The following is a 21,556-nucleotide window of genomic DNA, read 5'->3' as shown; positions in this document are numbered from 1 at the left end:
AAAGTTATGAATGAATTACTAGCAGTCTGCAGTAAGGGTACAGAGGGGAGGTAACCAGTTGGGGGGGGGGGGTGTAATTGCACAGTCTGAAAATGGCAGCACTGATTTGATAGAGTGAGTCTGTGCATGTACACGCCCCAACTGGTTACAACCCCTCTGTACCCTTAATGCAGACTGCTAACAATTCATTCACAACGTCTAGTAGAAATAATACAGAAATACAGTTGCAAGAAAAAGTATGTGAACCCTTTGGAATGATATGAATTTCTGTACAAATTGGTCATAAAATGTGATCTGATCTTCATCTAAGTCACAACAATAGACAATCACAGTCTGCGTAAACTAATAACACACAAATAATTACATGTTACCATGTTTTTATTGAACACACCATGTAAACATTCACAGTGCAGGTGGAAAAAGTATGTGAACCCTTGGATTTAATAACTGGTTGAACCTCCTTTGGCAGCAATAACTTCAACCAAACGTTTCCTGTAGTTTCAGATCAGACGTGCACAGCGGTCAGGAGTGATTCTTGACCATTCCTCTTTACAGAACTGTTTCAGTTCAGCAATATTCTTGCGATGTCTGGTGTGAATCGCTTTCTTGAGGTCATGCCACAGCATCTCAATCAGGTTGAGGTCAGGACTCTGACTGGGCCACTCCAGAAGGCGTATTTTCTTCTGTTTAAGCCATTCTGTTGTTGATTTACTTCTATGCTTTGGGTCGTTGTCCTGTTGCAACACCCATCTTCTGTTGAGCTTCATCTGGTGGACAGATGGCCTTAAGTTCTCCTGCAAAATGTCTTGAAACACTTGGGAATTCATTTTTCCTTCGATGTTAGCAATCCGTCCAGGCCCTGACGCAGCAAAGCAGCCCCAAACCATGATGCCCGCACCACCATACTTCACAGTTGGGATGAGGTTTTGATGTTGGTGTGCTGTGCCTCTTTTTCTCCACACATAGTGTTGTGTGTTTCTTCCAAACAACTCAACTTTGGTTTCATCTGTCCACAGAATATTTTGCCAGTACTGCTGTGGAACATCCAGGTGCTCTTGTGCAAACTGTAAACGTGCAGCAATGTTTTTTTTGGACAGTAGTGGCTTCCTCTGTGGTTTCCTCCCATGAAATCCATTCTTGTTTAGTGTTTTACGTATCGTCGATTCGCTAACAGGGATGTTAGCATATGCCAGAGACTTTTGTAAGTCTTTAGCTGACACTTTAGGATTCTTCTTCACCTCATTGAGCAGTCTGCACTGTGCTCTTGCAGTCATCTTTACAGGACGGCCACTCCTAGGGAGAGTAGCAGTGCTGAACTTTCTCCATTTATAGACAATTTGTCTTACCGTGGACTGATGAAAAGCAAGGCTTTTGGAGATACTTTTATAACCCTTTCCAGCTTTATGCAAGTCAACAATTCTTAATCGTAGGTCTTCTGAGAGCTCTTTTTTGTGAAGCATCATTCACATCTTGTGAAAAGCAAACCCAGAACTGGTGTGTGTTTTTTATAGTGCAGGGCAGCTGTAACCAACACCTCCAATCTCATCTCATTGATTGGACTCCAGTTGGCTGACACCTCACTCCAATTAGCTCTTGGAGATGTCATTAGTCTAGGGGTTCACATACTTTTTCCACCTGCACTGTAAATGTTTACATGGTGTGTTCAATAAAAACATGGTAACATTTAATTCTTTGTGTGTTATTAGTTTAAGCAGACTGTGATTGTCTATTGTTGTGACTTAAAAAAATGTATGTGGGGGTAGGACGCTAAAACAAAATAATGAATACTTTATTAATTTGTCTTGTTAAAATATAGGGGTATCTACCCAACACTGCAAAAAAGCAGCAAATAAATCTTCACTAATTTATGGGACCACCCTCATAACAGCCACATAGATGGCAGTGGAGCCAACTCGGGATAAATAAAGGGTGGATCCCACAAACTGAAACCCACCAACACTTAGTGGGTTACGACACCACAGGATCCTATATGTGTGTATTGTTGTGACTTAGATGAAGATCACATTTTTCTGACCAATTTGTGCAGAAATCCATATCATTCCAAAGGGTTCACATACTTTTTCTTGCAACTGTAGCACAACATAGAGCCATAAGAATAGATGCTCCAGAATTTTTATTACATGGGGAATGCATGAAGATATTAAAACAGGAATGTGAGGAGAGGTGACAGGTCCTCTTTAAAAGTGTCACATAAAAGTAAATATCTGTGACTTTCATGTGTTGTAAGAGGTAGCAAGCAGTTAATGGATAACAGGACTTTAGATAGGATTTAGGTAGCAGAGGTTTACTTCAGATAATAATTACTTGGTTCTTCAACAAGCAAACACATTGCAGGGACCAACCCCTCTGGGATGATTTGCATTGGCTATATGCCCCATTAGCAGGGTGAAGGTTATCATAACATTACTAAGCAGTCTAGGGAGAGTGATCCGTATAACTGGACACAATCCTGTCCACACAGATACAGCAGGTTTTTGGAATGGAAACCAGGAACTAATAATACATGTGGCTGGATAGGATTGGAAATAAACTGAATGTGCTACTTGGAGCTATAAGATGACTTTGACTTGAGGTTTGTGAACCGGAACAATTCATTCCATGTCTTACAGAAATATGGCATCGGGAGAAGTCAGCTGGCCCATTCCCATGAGGGCCATCGGTGCCCAGAATCTACTGACGATGCCGGGAGGAGTCAAGATCGCAGGATACCTGCACAAGAGAGGAGGAAAACAATTGCAACTGTTTAAATGTAAGTTACTGGAATATACAGAAATGAATAGTAATAAAAAAAAATGTGCTGGGGTGATATTTAAAGGGAAACAGATGCAAAAAATTTAATTGATACTTTTCTTAGCCACAATGCAAAATCAGTAACGGGGCCCTAGTTCTCGTCTTTGGTAGAGGAGCCTACCAGCTTCCCCCATCTGGGCCACCAAGGAAAAAGGCTGGGGAACATTGGAAACCCATCTACTTATAAGGAGTTATCCAAGTTAACCACAAATTTCCCCATGCTACCAAATTCTTAAAAAAAAAACGATTATATACTTACCTGTTTCTCCCGTGCCACTCTCATTGCCGCTGGTCCAGTCCTCCTTGAGATTTTTGTGTACAAGGCTGCAGCAGTGACGTACAGGTATATGACCCATGACTGCTGCAGCCAATCATTGTCTCAGCGGTGTCATGCCGTATAACGCTGAGGACAGTGATAGGCTGCAGGGTCCCATGCCATACACCTCTACATCACCGCTGCAGCCTTGTATACAAAGAACAGGAGAAGGACTGGAGCGGCGGGGCTGAAGACAACGCAGGGGAAACGGGTGAGTATATAATCATTTTTTGTTTAAAAGAATTTGGCGGAATGGGGAAATGTGTAGTTAACCTAAACAACCCATTTTATGGGGATGAGCCTCAACAGCAGACACGTGGGCAAGACTAGAGCTGTTTACAGAAAAACATCATAAACCCCTTTTAATCTTGATAAATTCCATTAATATAGTGCATATTTGTCCAGGATCAGGGGCATCTACCTGGAAGGTATAATTCCTATTGTCCCTTTGTTTGATGATCTAGATTTACTAGCCCTATATAAACAAATGTTTACCTTTGTGGCGGCTATGTGTGTTTTACAAATCATGATTCATAATCTCTTTGCAAACATAGTACCAAGGAATGAAAGCATGTAAAACGAGGCTCGGATACTGCAATAGGGATATTAGAGAAGTACTAAATGGCAAGAACCTTGATTGGCTTGAGAATATAATTGAAAAGTAGAAATTTTGGACATTTTTGTAGAACAGAGGGACACGCACATCTTTAAATGGCCAAAGATATCTTAATCATTAGCAAAATAATATGCTATAGTTTTTTGAAGATGATATAGTTCTCTATTGTTGCTCCATTGTTTCAATCTGGTTTGTATTAACAATTATTACTATTGTATGCACTTATACAGCGCTTTACAGACATTATCCCCAATGGGGCTCACAATATATTTTTATAAAATTATTGGAGCTGTTTAGACTAGAAATATGGCAATTTTCACACTGGCCACTAGAGCAACCACAATACACTGATATTTCCTGTAGCTCTCTTATCAGCTTTGCTGAATAGACTGAAACAGAATGAGCAGAGACTTTTCATTATTATTAGAGGCAGGAGGTATTTACAGGGGTATTCTTATCGATAGGATATGCCATAAGTGTCCGATAGGTGCGGGTTCACACTTCTGGTACCCATTCCTATCTCAAGAATGAGGCCCCCAACATGAATGGAGAGTAAGCAGCGCATGCGCAGCTTTCTCCATTCACTGCTCTCGGACTTCTAGCTTAGCTATATTTAAAAGTCCCATAGCAGTGAATGGAGGTATGGCAGTGCATGCGCTGTGTCCTCTCTATTCACTGCTATGGGACAAAAATTAGTCCAATACCAATGATTATAGAGGATATTATGCATGCGCTGCATGCACTTCATTCACGTCGGGGCACTGTTCTTGAGACAGGATCCTATCGATATGCCATAAAAGTCCAGAAGGCAGATACAATTTATCAGCTCACCGATTTGCATGGACCATTGCTTAGATTGCTTTGTCACATATGCAGTAACAGAAATCTCTGAGCAGTGCCATCTTGCAGGTATTGGGGGTGGAGGGGTTACTCCCTGTCATTGTGTTTCGTTTCCTCATTATACAGTTGGAAGGTTTTCTTAGTTAAAATGCAACATGCCCTTAGCACGCTGCGGTTTGCGACTGCCAGTAAGGACGTCTTGTGACATTCACTAGAAAAACCACATGTCTATGTGGTCATCATTTGCTGACACTGACATTCACAGCAGAGAGGCGACTTCAGCTCGTGCACCAATTCATTTTGCATCTATATCAGAAGTCAAAGCAACTGGACTTGTTGCATATATATTTTTTTCTTTAAGAAGTTGCTCTAGTCATCTGACAGGCGTCATGCACACGACCGTATCTGCAGATCATGGATCTTGGCCGTGTGCATGCCACCATTTTTTTTTCTAACTCCTGTAGAAATGTCCTATCCTTGTCCGCAAAACGGACAGGAATAAGACATGTTCTATCTTTTTTGTGGGCCGGTGGAACGGAACTAGGGATGCAGACAGCACACGGTGTGCTGTCTGCATCTTTTGCTGCTGCGTTGAAATGAATGGGGCCGCAAAATGGATCGGATGTGGACTTAGAATACGGTAAGCATGAGGCCTAAAAAAAACAGAGCTCTGGTTGCTAAAAGGATATAATAAGAAATGAACCAAACAAGAGTCACATTCTACAAATCAATACAGTGGAGCAGATTCCATACGATTCCGCTTAGTGACATGCAACCCTCTGTGCAACTCTTCTACCGAAAGGTTGCTGTGGACCTCCCAAAGTGAGTCTATATAACATCTCTTGAATCTCTCTGAAATATCTGGAATTCCAGTTTGCATGGTAAAGGTGGAAGTCAGGTAAGGACATCTGAACAATAATGGTGGTAATCTGCTCTCTGTGGTAATCTGATAAGCAGCTCTCAGGTTGGAAGTCCCCTGTGTGGTAATGCCCGCCGGCTGTGAGTAAGCAGCAGAATTGGTCGACCTGTCAAGCAAACTGTCAATAATGACGGGGGAAAAAAAAAATTAAAAGCTTTCATTTTTACTATGCTTTGTAATTATACAGTATGCTCCATCAGAACAGCATAGAGTCATAAGAATAGATTCTCCAGAATTGTTATTACATGGGGAATAAGGGTAGTTACTAAAACAGACATGTCAGAAGAGGTGACAGGTGCTTTTTAAATATGGGCTAAGCTGTAATACCAGACATGAACATGGACAAGAGTGGCACTGTTTCTGGAACAAAAATCTCTTTTGTTGCCTTAATTGGTCCTTCTGCGTCTAGATACTCAGTGCCATGGTTTTCTTTTTTAGGGCCCCTCAGATATGTTATCATACATAAAGGATGTGTGTACTACTTCAAAACCAGCACCTCAGCCGCCTCCCAAGGGGCTTTTTCACTAAACGGATACAACAGGTTAGTAGCAAAGATGTTCTATTAAAATTACTTACATTCAGCTCTAGAAATGATATACATTTGTTTCTAATTTTCTTATTTATTTATGATAATATACATCAAAACCAATAATAAAAGAATTTCGATATTTCATCGTATCACCAACTCTACAAAAAAATCTCACTCTGTCAGATCTCTTTGCTACCCTATCAGCCCAAAAAATCCTCTCGTACAATTTCTCTTAAATTTAGTATGCAATGAGATCTCTATACACTTCAGCATGAGGCCTCTTGCACACGGCCGTGCAATTTGCGGTTCCCAATGCATGGGACCAATCCATGTGGCTGCCGCAATGGATCCAGACTCATTCAACTTGAATGGGTCCGTGATCCGTCCGCACCGCGAAAAAAATAGAACAAGACCCAAGTGAATGGGTCTACATCCGTGCTGCGGTGAGCTGTTTGCGGGCTGCAATACGGGCCACGGCCGTGTGCATGAGGCCTAATGATGATGAATATGATCTCCACTTACACCTGAAATAATGTTTACTGCGTCATCACATCTAAAATAAAACATCACGCAAGCCTGCATTTTTTTTCTTAAAAAATATCCTACTGCTTTGTGTATACAGACTAAGGGTCCATTCACACGTCCACAATTTCGTTCCGCATTTTGCAGAACGGAATTGCAGACCCATTCATTTTTTATGGGGCAGCACGATGTGCTGCCCGGATCCGCACTTGCGGGTCTGCAATTTCGATCCCGAAAAAAATAGAACATGTCCTATTCTTGTCCACAATTGCGGACAAGAAAAAGCATTTTCTATGAGAATGTCGGCGATGTGCTGTCTGCAAAATGCGGAACGCACATCGCCGACGTCCGTGTTTTGCGGATCCACGGATACGTGGATCCGCAAAACACACACATACGTGTGAATGGACCCTAAGGCCTCATGCACACGGCCGTTGTTTGGGTCCGCATCCAAGCCGCCGTTTTTGAGGCTCGGATGCGGACCCATTCACTTCAATGGGGCCGCAAAAGATGCGGACAGCACTCCGAAAAAAAAACGGTAGTGTGAAAGAGGCCTAAGGCTACTTTCACACTAGCGTTTTTACTGGATCCGGTAGGGTTCAGCAAAAACGCTTCCGTTACTGATAATACAACCGTCTGCATCCGATATGAACGGATCCGGTTGTATTATCTTTAACATTGCCAAGACGGATCCGTCATGAACTCTATTGAAAGGCAATGGGGGACGGATCCGTTTTCTATTGTGTCAGATTGTGTCAGAGAAAACTGATCCGTCCCCATTGACTTGCATTGTGGGTCATGATGATCCGTCTTCCTCCGCATCTCTGGACGGAAAACAAACCGTAGCATGCTGCTCTCCGGTATGAGAATGGAACGTAATGCATTCTGGTGCACTCCGTTCTGATCAGTTACGTTTTGTCCCCATTGACAATGAATAGGGACAAAACGGAAGCGTTTTTTTCCGGTATTGAGACCCTATGACGGATCTCAATACGGGAAAATATTAACGCTAGTGTGAAAGTAGCCTTAACAGACCACAACACACCCTGTGAAGTCGGACCCTGCAGTCATATACTACTCCACTACGTACTTTTTTTTAACAAACTTACAGACAACAGAAGAGGATGCAGATTGAAGAATCTGACTACACAGGATTTGGTTGTAGTCTGTTACCATGGAGACACATAGCTGTCATATCTTTAGCTCTTTATGGTTTTAAGGTGACTTCTCAGTTAGAAACATGGCCTTAAATGACATGGCTGGGCATGGGTTGTGAGGTCCGTTAGGGGTCTCAACTTTTTGTCTTCTTCAGGGTAATGCGGGCAGCAGAAGAGACAACGTCTGATAATGTGTTCCCCTTCAAAATGGCCCATATCAGCAAGAAGCATCGTACATGGTACTTTTCTGCAGCATCTGAAGAAGAAAGGAAGGTATGAGTGATGGAAAGCACAGCACAATTGTTTTCTCAGTAGAAATAAAGGGTTGACATTCATCTCAATTTTGTGTCAGATGTCCAGTGATGGAAATCTCTGGAAAACAGATATTATACAGAACCTCTTTGTCAAATTGATGGGAGTCCAAACCGATGTTATCTTCTGACTGTATCGATAGGATTTATCAGGAGATACATTTTAAGGTGCAATACCCCTTTAAGGGCCATCTGGTGAAGGTCTAGCCACTTGCCTGTCTATATGTTTCTTACATATGGAAAATGCTCATCTCTGGCAGATTTCCATACAATAGTCATTATTTATCTTTTAGAAATGGATGCTGGCTCTGAGGAAAGAGATTGACCGCTACCATGAGAAGAAGGAGACGATCACGGACCTAAGGTATGACTTCTCCATTTCCACCTCTTAGTTAGACGATGTAGAATTAAAGGGGTAGTCCCATCTTAAACACTAAGGCCTCTTTCAGACGGGCGTAGCGGGAAAATGTGCGGGTGCGTTGCGGGAACACGCGCGATTTTTCCGCGCGAGTGCAAAACATTGTAATGCGTTTTGCACGCGCGTGAGAAAAATCGGCATGTTTGGTACCCAAACCCGAACTTCTTCACAGAAGTTCGGGCTTGGGATCGGTGTTCTGTAGATTGTATTATTTTCCCTTATAACATGGTTATAAAGGGGAAAAAATAATAGCATTCTGAATACAGAATGCATAGTAAAATAGCGCTGGAGGGGTTAAAAAAATAAATAAAAAATTAACTCACCTTAATCCACTTGATTGGGCAGCCCGGCATCTCCTTCTGTCTTCATCTTAGCTGTGTGCAGGAACAGGACCTGTGGTGATGTCACTCCGGTCATCACATGATCTTTTACCATGGTGATGGATCATGTGATGGACCATGTGATGACCAGAGTGATGTCACCACAGGTCCTGTTGCTGCACACAGCTAAGATGAAGACAGAAGAGAAGCCGGGCTGCGCGATCAAGTGGATTAAGGTGAGTTAAATGTATTTTTTATTTTTTTTAACCCCTCCAGCGCTATTGTACTATGCATTCTGTATTCAGAATGCTATTATTTTCCCTTATAACCATGTTATAAGGGAAAATAATAATGATCGGGTCTCCATCCCGATCGTCTCCTAGCAACCGGGCGTGAAAATCGCACAGCATCCGCACTTGCTTGCGGATGCTTGCGATTTTCACGCAACCCCATTTATTTCTATGGGGCCTGCGTTACGTGAAAAACGCACAAAATAGAGCATGCTGCGATTTTTACGCAACGCACAAGTGATGCGTGAAAATCACCGCTCATTTGAACAGCCCCATAGAAATGAATGGGTCGGTATTCAGTGCGGGTGCAATGCGTTCAACTCACGCATCGCATCCGCGCAGAATACTCGCCCGTGTGAAAGGGGCCTAATAGTATTTCCACGGTATATACGTTAAATGCCTAATAGATTCGGGTTATGCCCCAGGACCAGCACCTATCTCCAAAGGGAGTCCACCAAACCCCTGTCCATCCTGGCGAGGCGGCCGCTGGCAGAGAATAAGTGCAGAGGATGAAGATATATCTTACTGAATAGCTCAGAGGCTATACTAAATTTTTTATTGCATGTAATTACAAAACTTTTTAGATCGAGGTTCGAAACGTTTTTTGTGGGACAACCCCTTTAATAGACTGTCAAGCCCATATTATTGAACTCTGAAAATGCCCCGAAAATACAAAGACAGTTCCCTTTATGAAAACATCTTTGCGATCAATTCCATAGCACAGGCACAAAAACAATACAAGGCACTTACTAATGTACTGTTATTATCCATATTGCTTCCTTTGCTGGCTGGATTCATTTAGCCATCACATTATACACCGTTCGTTTCCATGGTTATGACCACCCTGCAATCCATCATCAGTGGACATGCTTGCATACTGTAGAAAGAAGCACCGGCCTATGTGAGCCACCAGAGAGACTGGTACTTTTTCGTATAGTGTGCAAGCATGTCCACCGCTGACAGATTGCAGGGTGGTCGTAACCATAGAAATGATCAGTGTATAATGTGATGGAAAAATGAATCCAGCCAGCAAAGGAAGCAATATGGACAATAACAATACATTAGTGAGTGGCTTGTATTAACCTTCTCTATGTGATAAATACATCTTACTGAAGTGAGACAACCCCCTTTAAGTGTCACAGCAACTAAATAACATAAATGTTGGGCATATGAAATAAATGTTATGGACTTCTATAAGTAATGAGAGTGATCTGAAAACATGGAAGGATATCTCCACATTATTAGAATGATGAATGCTTAGGGTAAATAGGTAACCTTTCTGATTGTTTTCTTCACAGTGATAGCGGTTCTGAAACAGATAGCTTCTATGGATCTGTGGAACGTCCTGTGGATATAAAATACACGCAAAGTCCTGCAGAAGGTAAGATTTCATCTGAATGTCATAACATTTTATAAAATAATCATAAAAAGCATACAAAGCTTATTATAGCACCGTTTGCTAAAGTGGATATCCTGTTTTTAGCACCTTGAGGTTTTTAGACCTCACATTCTGCACTTTACAGTATATCAGCTGGAGTGCTGTTTTCTAACACAGAGCTCCAAATCTCCAGCATAAGCATATAATTAAAGGTTTATTTCCATCCCGAAATGTATGACATATTCACGGGATATGCCGAAAATGCTCAATTACGTATGAGTCCCATCTCTGGGACCAATACCTTTCTCAAGAACGGGGCCATGGCTCATAGCAACAACGAATGAAAAAGTGGCTCAATTCATTTTCATGGGAGGTCTAAAAAATAGCTGAGCATGCTTACTCAGCTATTTTCTGAACTCCCATAGTAGTGAACAGAAAGTGGTGCATTCACAGCAATCTCTCCGTTCTCTGCGGCTGGGATACGTGAGTCCCAGAGGTGGGATCTGCACCTATCAGATGCTTATGGCATATCCTGTGGATATGCCATAAATGTCCAGATAGGAATACACGACTCTGTATATCCGTTATACATTGAGCTCGAACAAAAGCAGTATTAAGTAAGCTCTTAAGCTCCCTCTAGTGGTGGCTGCAGGCAGGCAGAATTTTAAGAGATACTGGGGCAGATTTACTAGTATTATCTAATGGTTAGACAGTCTTAAATTGTGGCTGATATGGAAGATAAATCTGGCATATTTTTAGATTGTCTAATCTAACTTTACACCACCTATCTGTTACCTTAGCACACGCCAATATTTTGGGGCCACAATGGCACATTTTCAACCAAGCTCCAAGATGGTAAATCTTAAAAAGTGTCTAAAATGCCATAAAACACCTGCGGTGTAAGGAATGTACACCAGTTTTTGGTGCAAATTGTGCCAGAATACTGGCACATATTCAACGGTAAATCTTTCCAATTGACCCATATGCGTCATAATAAAGCACTGTGGCCACAGTAGCAAAATTGCATGTGAAATGGGTCTTTTTAGTGTTGGTCTGCCTGATTAATGCTGGTCATACTGGTGCCTGCTACTGCAGTGAGAATATTCATATACAACGATAAGCTTCTTGGTTTCCTAAGGATTATTACTGCATGTTGGGCTCATCACATATCTGAAAGCGTCTAATCTTCTCATGTTCTCCTGCTTTAAAATAACGATGTACATATGAATATGAATTTGCCGACTACAGACTAAGTTTTCTCTATACATTTACAGATAGTTGGCAGGATGACGATGATGATGAAGCAGACTATGAAGAACCAGATGTAACAGATACAGGTAAGCTATTAGCTAATGAATACTGATTTTTTTTTTTTTTCACATAAGACTTTGATGATATAGTGCTGGGATATACCATCAAGGTCCAATTGGTTGAGCTCCAACCTGCGTGACCTCCACAGAGCACCTGAATAAAGTGGTGGCAGCAGCATTATGAAAGATGAAGCCAAATGGTTTGAAAATAATGTGGTCAATGTTTTTTAGTTAATAAATGGGAATTAGGGTACTCATACACAAAAATAGTAGTGGCAACAGGGTAGTAGTGTGCTTCGTGTCCAGAAGCCATGCAGCAAAACCACACACTCGGGCTGGTTTCAATGTTCTTTACATGTGAAAAGCACATTGCAAAACCAAGGCAATTCACAGTAAGGCCTCCTGCACACGACCGTTGTGTGCATCCGTGGCCGTTGTGCCGTTTTCCTTTTTTTTTCGCGGACCCATTGACTTTCAATGGGTCCGTGGAAAAATCTGAAAATGCACCGTTTTGCAGCCGAGACCGTGATCCGTGTATCCTGTCCGTCAAAAAAATATGACCTGTCCTATTTTTTTGACGGACAACGGTTCACGGACCCATTCAAGTCAATGGGTCCGTGAAAGAACACGGATGCACACAAGATTGGCATCCGTGTCCGTGATCCGTGGCCGTAGGTTACTTTCATATAGACGGATCCGAAGATCCGTCTGCATAAAAGCTTTTTCAGAGCTGAGTTTTCACTTCGTGAAAACTCAGACCCGACAGTATATTCTAACACAGAGGCGTTCCCATAGTGATGGGGACGCTTCTAGTTAGAATATACTACGAACTGTGTACATGACTGCCCGCTGCTGCCTGGCAGCACCCGATCTCTTACAGGGGCATGTGATCCGTGCAATTAACCCCTCATCATAGCCCCCTGTAAGATAGCCCCCGTGCAATTAACCCCCATATCATAGCCCCCTGTAAGAGATCCGGGGCTGCCAGGCAGCAGGGGGCAGATCCCCCCTCCCCAGTTTGAATATCATTGGTGGCACAGTGTTCGGCCTCCCCCGGCCCCCCCTCCCTCTATTGCATTAATAACATTGGTGGCAGTGTGCGGCCATCCCCCCCCCCCCGATCATTGGTGGCAGCAGAGTTCCGATCGGAGCCCCAGCGATTAAACTGGGACTCCGATCGGAAGTCTATGCCAGCCTCAGTTCCTCATCACATCTCCTGCCACAGTGCGCCGTGATTTGCCTGCCACACTGCCTCAACACATTAAAAGCCATAATGCCCCCTGACTATACCAGCCATGATTCCTCATCAAATTTACAGCCACAGTGCCCCCTGACTTTGCTAGCCAGATTGCCTCATCACATTAGCAGCCATAATTCCCTCTCACTATGCCAGTCTCAATGCCACCTGGCAACCACAGTGTCTCATCACATTGCAAGCCACAGTGTTTAATCACAGTGCCCGCTGACTACGCTAGCCACAGAGCACTATCATAAGTAGGGCCAGTTCACACCACTTATTCCCCCCCCCCCCCCATCATTGGTGGCAGCGGAGTTCCGATCGGAGTCCCAGTTTAATCGCTGGTGCTCCGATCGGTAACCATGGCAACCCCAGGACGCTACTGCAGTCCTGGTTGCCATGGTTACTTAGCAATAGTAGAAGCATCATACTTACCTGCTGGCTGCTGCAATGTCTGTGTCCGGCCGGGAGCTCCTCCTACTGGTAAGTGACAGGTCTGTGCGGCTCATTGGGGGGAGGGAGGCCGCACACTGCCACCAATGTTATTAAAGGGAACCTGTCACCGGGATTTTGTGTATAGAGCTGAGGACATGGGCTGCTAGATGGCCGCTAGCAGATCCGCAATACCCAGTCCTCATAGCTCTGTGTGCTTTTATTGTGTAAAAAAAAATATTTGATACATATGCAAATTACCCTGAGATGAGTCCTGTATGTGAGAGGAGTCAGGGACAGGACTCATCTCAGGTTAATTTGCATATGTATCAAATATTTTTTTACACAATAAAAGCACACAGAGCTATGGGGACTGGGTATTGCGGATGTGCTAGCGGCCATCTAGCAGCGCATGTCCTCAGTTCTATACACAAAATCCAGGTGACAGGTTCCCTTTAATGCAATAGAGGGAGGGCGGGGGGGGGGGGGGGGGGGTGCACACTGTGCCACCAATGTTATTAATGCAATAGAGGGAGGGTGGGGGGGGGCCACACTGGCCACCAATGAAATTTAAACTGGGGAGGGAGGGGGGTCTGCCCCCTGCTGCCTGGCAGTCCCCGGATCTCTTACTGGGGGCTATGATACGCACAATTAACCCCTTCAGGTGCGGCACCTGAGGGGTTAATTGTGCTGATCACGGCCCCCTGTAAGAGATCCGGGGCTGCCAGGCAGCAGGGGGCAGTCATGTACACAGTTTGTAGTATATTCTAACTAGAAGCGTCCCCATCACCATGGGAACGCCTCTGTGTTAGAATATACTGTCGGATATGAGTTTTTACAATGTAACTCATATCCGACAGTATATTCTAACATAGAGGCGTTCCCATGGTGATGGGGACGCTTCAAGTTAAAATATACCATCGGATTGGAGAAAACTTTGATCCGATGGTATAAAAGAGACTCCAGACTTTACATTGAAAGTCAATGGGGACGGAACCGTTTGCAATTGCACCATATTGTGCCAACGTCAAACGGATCCGTCCCCATTGACTTGCATTGTAATTCAGGACGGATCAGTTTGGCTCCGCACGGCCAGGCGGACACCAAAACGACTTTTTTTTTATGTCCGTGGATCCTCCAAAAATCAAGGAAGACCCACGGACGAAAAAACTGTCACGGATCACGGACCTACGGACCCCGTTTTTGCGGACCGTAAAAAAAAACGGTCGTGTGCATGAGGCCTAAAACTGTGAGCAGCTAATACGCACAATCGTTTTGTGCATGGCACACTAACACTCATAGCTACATTATGTAAAAGCAACCTAAGTTTCTTTTTTTATTATGTGGTTTAATTCCTCGCTTCTTTTTTAATAGACATTGCACCGAGCTATCCACCACCACCAGTTCCATCAGTACAAGAGAATGACTTAGTTTCAAACCGGCCTTCAACAGCTAGAATTATAGGTGCACCAAAACCAAAACTCCCTTCTCCACCTTCTCGCTCATATCCAGTATATCCAAGATACAGTGTTGGCGGTGTACAAGATCCTGGAGGAAGACCTCCAATCCCAGCATTACCACCTGCTCATAAACCAAATGAATCAATCAGATCAACTGACAAAGCTGAAAAGGATCCTAAGAATGATCATGTGCGTCCTCCTAGCAACGTTGGTAAAAAACCACCTGTTTTACCACAACAACCACCAGTTCATCGGGTAGAACCGTTACCTCCCCAACCAAGAAAAGACATCATAAGCAGTCAACCTAAGGAAACAGTGAACAATCCACCATACATGTCAGGGAATAGCTTTAAAATAAATGATGAATTAATTAACAGGTTCAACATCACAGGTCCTGCGATACCTGAGAAACCACCAAAGAAGCCTAACCATGTCAACACTCCAGTACCACCAATAAGACCAACCAAGGTTGGCACTAAGACAATCACAATGGACAGTAATGTGCCACAAGTACCAAGAAAACCTAGAGGGTTAAGCGAAACTTTAAAATTGCAAGAGGAATCTTCTCCCCCTTTGTTTAAACCTATTGCTGTCAAGTCACCTACTACTATACCGAGACCTCCTACTCTTCCCAGGCTACAACCAAGAAGAACGGAAAGTGACTTATTCTCACCAACAATGTAAGTATAGATCATTATATGGCTATTCATTATCAATTTTAACTTAAAAATCAGTGTGTAAGAGGTTGTTTCCTTGGATCCAGTTTTTCTAGCCCAATTCAGTTCACCATGTAATATGTGCAAGGCCTGGCTTCCCCAGGATGGGAAACGATCTTTGAGAATGGATCTCCCATTTGACTTATAGTGGGAAATCCTCCTCTATGACTTGCATATATTCACCTAGACCAGTGATGATGAACCTTTTAGAGCCCGAGTGCCCAAACTGTAACTTATTTATTCAAAATAAATACTGTATGGGGGGTACTTGGGGTCATTATACACAGTAGAATGACCCCCCAGTGGCCCCCTCACACAGTATAATGACCCCCCCACCTTCCCCAAGTGGCCACTTCACATACCTATCATTGCTGGAACACAGGGAGGCTACCTCCCACCTTTTGAAAAACACAAAGGGGACAACATGTGCGGTAATTTTTTTCATACTAGGCCATGCCCCTAACTCCGCCTAAAACATAATTATACACACCCAGTCCCCACATAGTAATTCTAGCTTCTTTGTGACAGCACACAGTAGTAATATCCACATTGTGTCCCCTTCACAGTACCTATGGCTAGATATGTGCCTTCACCAGTCTAGTTAGTAGATCTAAGGCTGCTATCCCTAGGTGTTCACTAGAGCCGTCACAAGGCCAGTTCGGCTTGGCTACTAGGGACCCAGATTATATCTTCGGAGTAAGGTGACAGAGAACAGGTACGAGCCTACAGGTAGCTGACCAATTAGATGCCATGGAGTATCAGGAGAATAGAACAAGCTAGAGTCAAAAGTCAGGACAGTCAAGATACACCAAAACAGAAGACAAGGCATTAATCCAGAAGCAAGCCAAGGAATCAAATGATGGGAAACAGTAGAAGCCTACCTGGCAGACACAGGGTAAATCCTAAAACAAGATGAGGTCAATACACTGGAAGGTCCAGTAGAAATGCAGCATTGTTGTAAGCACAAAGAGATAAAAGAAGCTGGCAGTCCAGCAATCACTGGCACTGACCAGCTATAAGTGCCTGATTTAAATCCCCTGCCCAGCTCTGGAATTGGACGCTGAGCCAGAGACCTGATTAGCCCTAGGGACTCATGCACACAAAAGTATTTTCTTTATGTGTCTGTTTCAGGGTTTTTTGCAGACCGTGTGCGGATCCATTCATTTCAATGGGTCCTCAAAAAAACGGAAGTTACTCCATGTGCATTCCGTTTCCGTATGTCCGATCCGGAAAAAAATAGAACATCTCCTATTATTGTCCGCATTACGGACAAGGATAGGACTGTTCTAATAGGGGCCAGCTGTATCTTTTGTCATCTGTATCTTTTGCTGATCTGTTTTTTGCGGACCGCGAAATACATACGTTCGTGTGCATGAGCCCTAAAGCTGAGTTCTTGGACAATTGAGAACTATAGATGGAACCTGTAGGAAGGAAAACTGGTGCTAAATTCAGAATACGAGGCTATAGTGGTCAGAAATAGTGTTATTCCTCATGTACACACATGACCTCTGAAACAACAGGTAAGCTGTTAGGTTCAGTAGCTACACTCATGAGAATATAATAAAGACACTGATGTAACTTTAAGTAGACACTGTAAAGAAGGTCGGGGGCAAGAAAATTGTAAAGCGGGTTATAAACATTTTCATAAAGTTCAATGCATTTGCTGGGACCTGCAACCAGTCTAAGGGCTCGTTCACATGACCGTTGGTGTCCCGTTGCCGTATTGCGGACCACATTTGCGGATCCGCAATACACGGGCACTGTTCCGTGGCCATTCCGCATCACGAATGCGAACCCATTCATTTCAGTGGGTCTGCAAATCCGGAGATGCGGAATGGTGCAGGACGGAACCACAGAACGGAAGCACTACGGAGTGCTTTCTGAGGATCCGTTCCGCGCTTCCGCACCGCAAAAAGATAGAGCTTGCTCTATCTTTTTGCGGAACGGAGGGATCGCGGACCCATTCTAGTGAATGGGGCCGCGATCCCTATGCAGCTGCCACACGGCAAGTGCAATTTGCGGTCCACAGCACGGGCACAGGCTCCACACGGTCGTGTGAACAAGCCCTAATATTCGTAGTTAGCACCCCCTGATATCTGTGTTTATAGTAAACCAGGAATTAACATGTTTTCCATTTTACTAGAGATTAGTGGTGACAGAAGTGGCACGTGGCTGCTTATCTTCCTTGTAATCCTTAACTGACTTTCAGTTACCTTTTCCTAATAGTCCACTTGGTGTAAATTAATTGGTGTCTAATTTTCAGTACACAAATAGTCTATTTCTGGCTTGCTCTAGGAGATCGCCACCTGATGGACAGAGTGTTAGAGATATAACAGTGGAATTGCCGGTCCGTCCTGCAAAACCAAAGAAAATTATGGGTGACACAAGTGATAGCGATGATGACTATGAAAAGGTAATGCCCAATGATACACTGTGAGTGTGATTTGTCATAAAATAAAGTTAATTACAGCATTGTGGAGATCTTGTAAAAAAAAAAAAAAATTCTTGATTACTATCCAAGGCATAAAACCTGTACATGCCTAATTCTTCTGAGTATTCAGTTTTTGTGAGCTAAATCCACCAGAAGCACAAATTGATCTCCTGCTGAGAGTTTGCTACAATGTATCAGCGCAGGTTAAATGTGTTAGTCCGGAGTCAGCTTTGAGAAGTATTATGCCTATGCAGGTTTTCAGCATCTGAATGTAAAGAGTTGAACACAAGGTGTATTAGGAAGGTACACGATCTCCATTATACAACATATATTGAGTTGTTCTGATATGATTCTGTTATGTTCCAGGTTCCTTTGCCCGCTTCTGTCTTTGTTGATACCTGTGATTCATTCGATGTTGAAAGGTAATTTTATTGTATTTACTGAACATATACTATTATATTACAAAGTATCAATATGATAGTATGTGTAGAATCACATACATGTGTACATACCACACAGCCCATGCAACCAATATAAGGTCCAAAGAGGGGAGGCCACAACTTAGGTTAGTCCCCAACCGAAAAAAAGGTTGGGGCCAGCTCTTTGTAAACTCCTTTGTCCACAGTGATCGCCATGTTATCAAACAAGGGAGTAGCCACTGGTCACAAGGGTAATTTCTTCGTAAAGGGATGAGAAGGAGAGTGAACAAACACCAGGACTACTTATCACACAAATGTAATGGTGGCAGACACCAGCATCAGTAGGAGCCGCCATTTTAATTTTGCAATGGGGTCCTCTATCTTCTGCTTAGAATGCTCCATATATAATTTAGAAGTAGCTTTCCATTTCAGATTGTACATTTGTCCACTAAATGGTGGAGACAGGGAGAAGGCTTTTTCCAGAAGTCGTCACATGTTGCACAGGTCTTTCTGTGCCATAATCTTTGGAATGGCAACACAATTAACTCTTTTTGTGCTTATTTTACCGGGTTCATGGGATGGGTGGAAGATAAATGAAAGTGTATCTGAGTTTTCAAAAAAAGTTTGCATTATGGCTGTGATTCTTTGTACAGTCATAACTCTGAAGGAACAGGTGTTTTTTTTTGGGCTTCCCTAAAGTCATTTTTGGCCATAATATCCTGTTTCATTTGCAAAGCTAGATGCATTTCTCTCACAAGCAAGGGGAATATCCCTTCTGTGAAATCTGCCAGCACTGTACTGCTGTAACGTCCTTTCCCTTACTTCCCACTATGTTTGTTTTCAGCTCATAGAACACATAAGGAGGGGGAAATCACATTAATAGACACATAATAGACACATTCTATAATCTTCAAAAGCGGTGTAGAAGCAGTGCTTGTATCAGGCTTTGGATCTCAGCTAGCCAGCTAGCACTGCCATACCTCCATTTCCTGTAAGCTATCTTCTGAATCTCTGTAACTTGGGACAGATCTTACCCTAAAACAGGAAGTGGCCTGCAAATTAGGTCTAAGTGCGACCGTAGTGGCCATGGCTTTACAGCCACGAGGGTCATGCCTTTACAGGTGGATGCAGGCATATTTTTTAAATTAAGTGATTTGGAAATTTGCAAGTTACACCATTCTCTCTTAAATTAAAAATATATCTTTAAGATACTTTTAGGGCATTGATGAGGCCCAGGCATCACCATCTTCTGGCTAGTGAGGACCCAATAGGAAAAGGTTGAGAAGACCTGGATTAGAGGAATGGAATTGTAACAACATACCTATAGATTAATGTATTAGTAGGGGGGTATGTAATTAAAAGTAGACTATGTGTAGGGTGGAAGTCTGGATGGGTCGGAGATGAAGACGAGGATACATCTGGCCTGGATCACGTTTCTTAAGAAACTTCAAAGCCTCCAATAACATTGACAATAAGTTCCATCCTCTAGTACATGAGTAATGCATTGTATAATATATTCTTCTCCTGCACTTTAGATATGTACAGAGCAGTGGGTTACATCGAAAAGTTGAAAGTTCTTGCCTACGATGAAGGATTTAACTTTATTCTAAATACACTAATGTATATCAGGAAAGCAAAGTTCACTCCTGCTGTGATGCTGAAAATATTTCTGCTCAGCAAGCACATGAAATGATAGCCTTGTCCTGTTACACTGGAGATAAATGAAAGTATTGTTATTTCAGGATGTTCAAAGCTACGGACGCCAGAGGAAGCCCCCTCAATGGACTGTTCTGCATCAGAAACTCTGCGAAGGCCGGAAAGGTAACCCTGGAGCTGAATACAGAATTAGCTGTTTAGTTTAGCTTTCAGTTTTTGCATGTTATTTTCACAGCAATTTCCTGTTTCCTGATGGTCAACGAAATTAGTTTTGTAAAATGATAGATTGTCCATGGTGGTGGAGCAGCATATTTTATAGCAGTCTGCAGGAGGCTACATGGGGTGATGCAGAATTGTGGCAGTGCCACACTGTACACTGGTATACACAAATGCCGCCATGGTGCTCCTGCATTACAGGGTTATTCTCTGTAATATAGTATACAGTAGGAAATACCAGAGTAATTTTGCTTTGATTTTTGAATAATTTATCTCTATGAATTCAACAGAAACAATTTATGGTATAATTGGATGGAAGAAGCCTATGGTCCCATATGAGTCTATGAATGCAACATAATGGCTCCATGCAACTAAGAGGTTGTTCCTAGACATAATATGGCCATACCCTAAGTACACTCTAATTAAAAGGGCGCTAAACTTTTGGGCTTTTAGGTAGAACTTTTTTCTAATACACAGTAGGTCGTGCACAGAGGGTTTGTCTAGTTGCTGTACTTGTAAGCTTGCCGGCAAAAAAGACCAAGAAAACTAAGTGGCATACAAAAACTTTATGAGACACATTTTCACTTGCCTTGACAGTTTACAAAAAGCCTAGCAAGCTTTGTTAGATTTGGTGAAATTTACTCCACTTTAGTTAACTCATGAATTTATGCGTTCTACAACACTATTGATATGCTGCCATACACATTAGATCTATGTCGGCCAAGCCCGCCTTTTTGGGTTTTCTCTCCCAACAGCTGATTTTAGGTGTGAAAAGGATTGTGCTCGTTGGATTTTGGCATCCAAACTTTTTGTTCTTGGGGAAGTGTCTGGCAGCAGCTTTCTCCCTCCCATTGATGATGTAAGCATTCTTGGCCGAGCCTTGCATGCATGTGTACGAAGAATTGGAAGAGATAGCTGACGGCCAAACAAGTTTTTAGCCGACAGTTATCTCATGTGTGTGGCCAGCTTTAAATATACATGCAGGAAAAATAAGATAAAAAATGCTGCTCTCAGGACAAGGATCTTTTGGGCTCTGAAAACCAGTTAAGAAGACAACTCCATTTGGAGGTGACTTTGGAGCCAATCACTTGTTATTAGGGTCTACTTCACAAACAGCCTATTATTTTAGGCCCCGTTCACATTTCTGTTTTTTACTGATGTGCGCTGTCAGCATAAAAAACTACGGAGACATGCACTACTTTGGTCTAAGATGTGGACCAAACATGCCCATTGAAGTCTAAGGGTCTGTGAA

General features: G+C 42.9%; 1 protein-coding gene across 3 annotated transcripts in view; it reads left to right on the top strand.

The window, feature by feature from the left end:
- Positions 1-21,556, top strand: part of SH3BP2 (SH3 domain binding protein 2) — an 82,708-nt gene that overhangs the window by 57,907 nt on the left and 3,245 nt on the right. For all 3 annotated transcript variants that reach the window (XM_040419198.1, XM_040419197.1, XM_040419196.1), the window contains exons 2-11: positions 2,631-2,770; positions 5,941-6,043; positions 7,866-7,983; positions 8,315-8,385; positions 10,348-10,430; positions 11,702-11,764; positions 14,781-15,546; positions 17,878-17,995; positions 18,380-18,435; positions 20,175-20,253. In XM_040419198.1, the coding sequence (XP_040275132.1) occupies positions 2,635-2,770; positions 5,941-6,043; positions 7,866-7,983; positions 8,315-8,385; positions 10,348-10,430; positions 11,702-11,764; positions 14,781-15,546; positions 17,878-17,995; positions 18,380-18,435; positions 20,175-20,253 (1,593 nt within the window). In that variant the 5' untranslated portion in view covers positions 2,631-2,634. The remainder of the gene's footprint in view (positions 1-2,630; positions 2,771-5,940; positions 6,044-7,865; positions 7,984-8,314; positions 8,386-10,347; positions 10,431-11,701; positions 11,765-14,780; positions 15,547-17,877; positions 17,996-18,379; positions 18,436-20,174; positions 20,254-21,556) is intronic.

This window comes from Bufo bufo, chromosome 2 (genome assembly GCF_905171765.1).
Source record: "Bufo bufo chromosome 2, aBufBuf1.1, whole genome shotgun sequence".
Lineage (NCBI taxonomy): Eukaryota > Metazoa > Chordata > Amphibia > Anura > Bufonidae > Bufo > Bufo bufo.
This window is presented reverse-complemented; position numbering and strand designations above follow the sequence as displayed.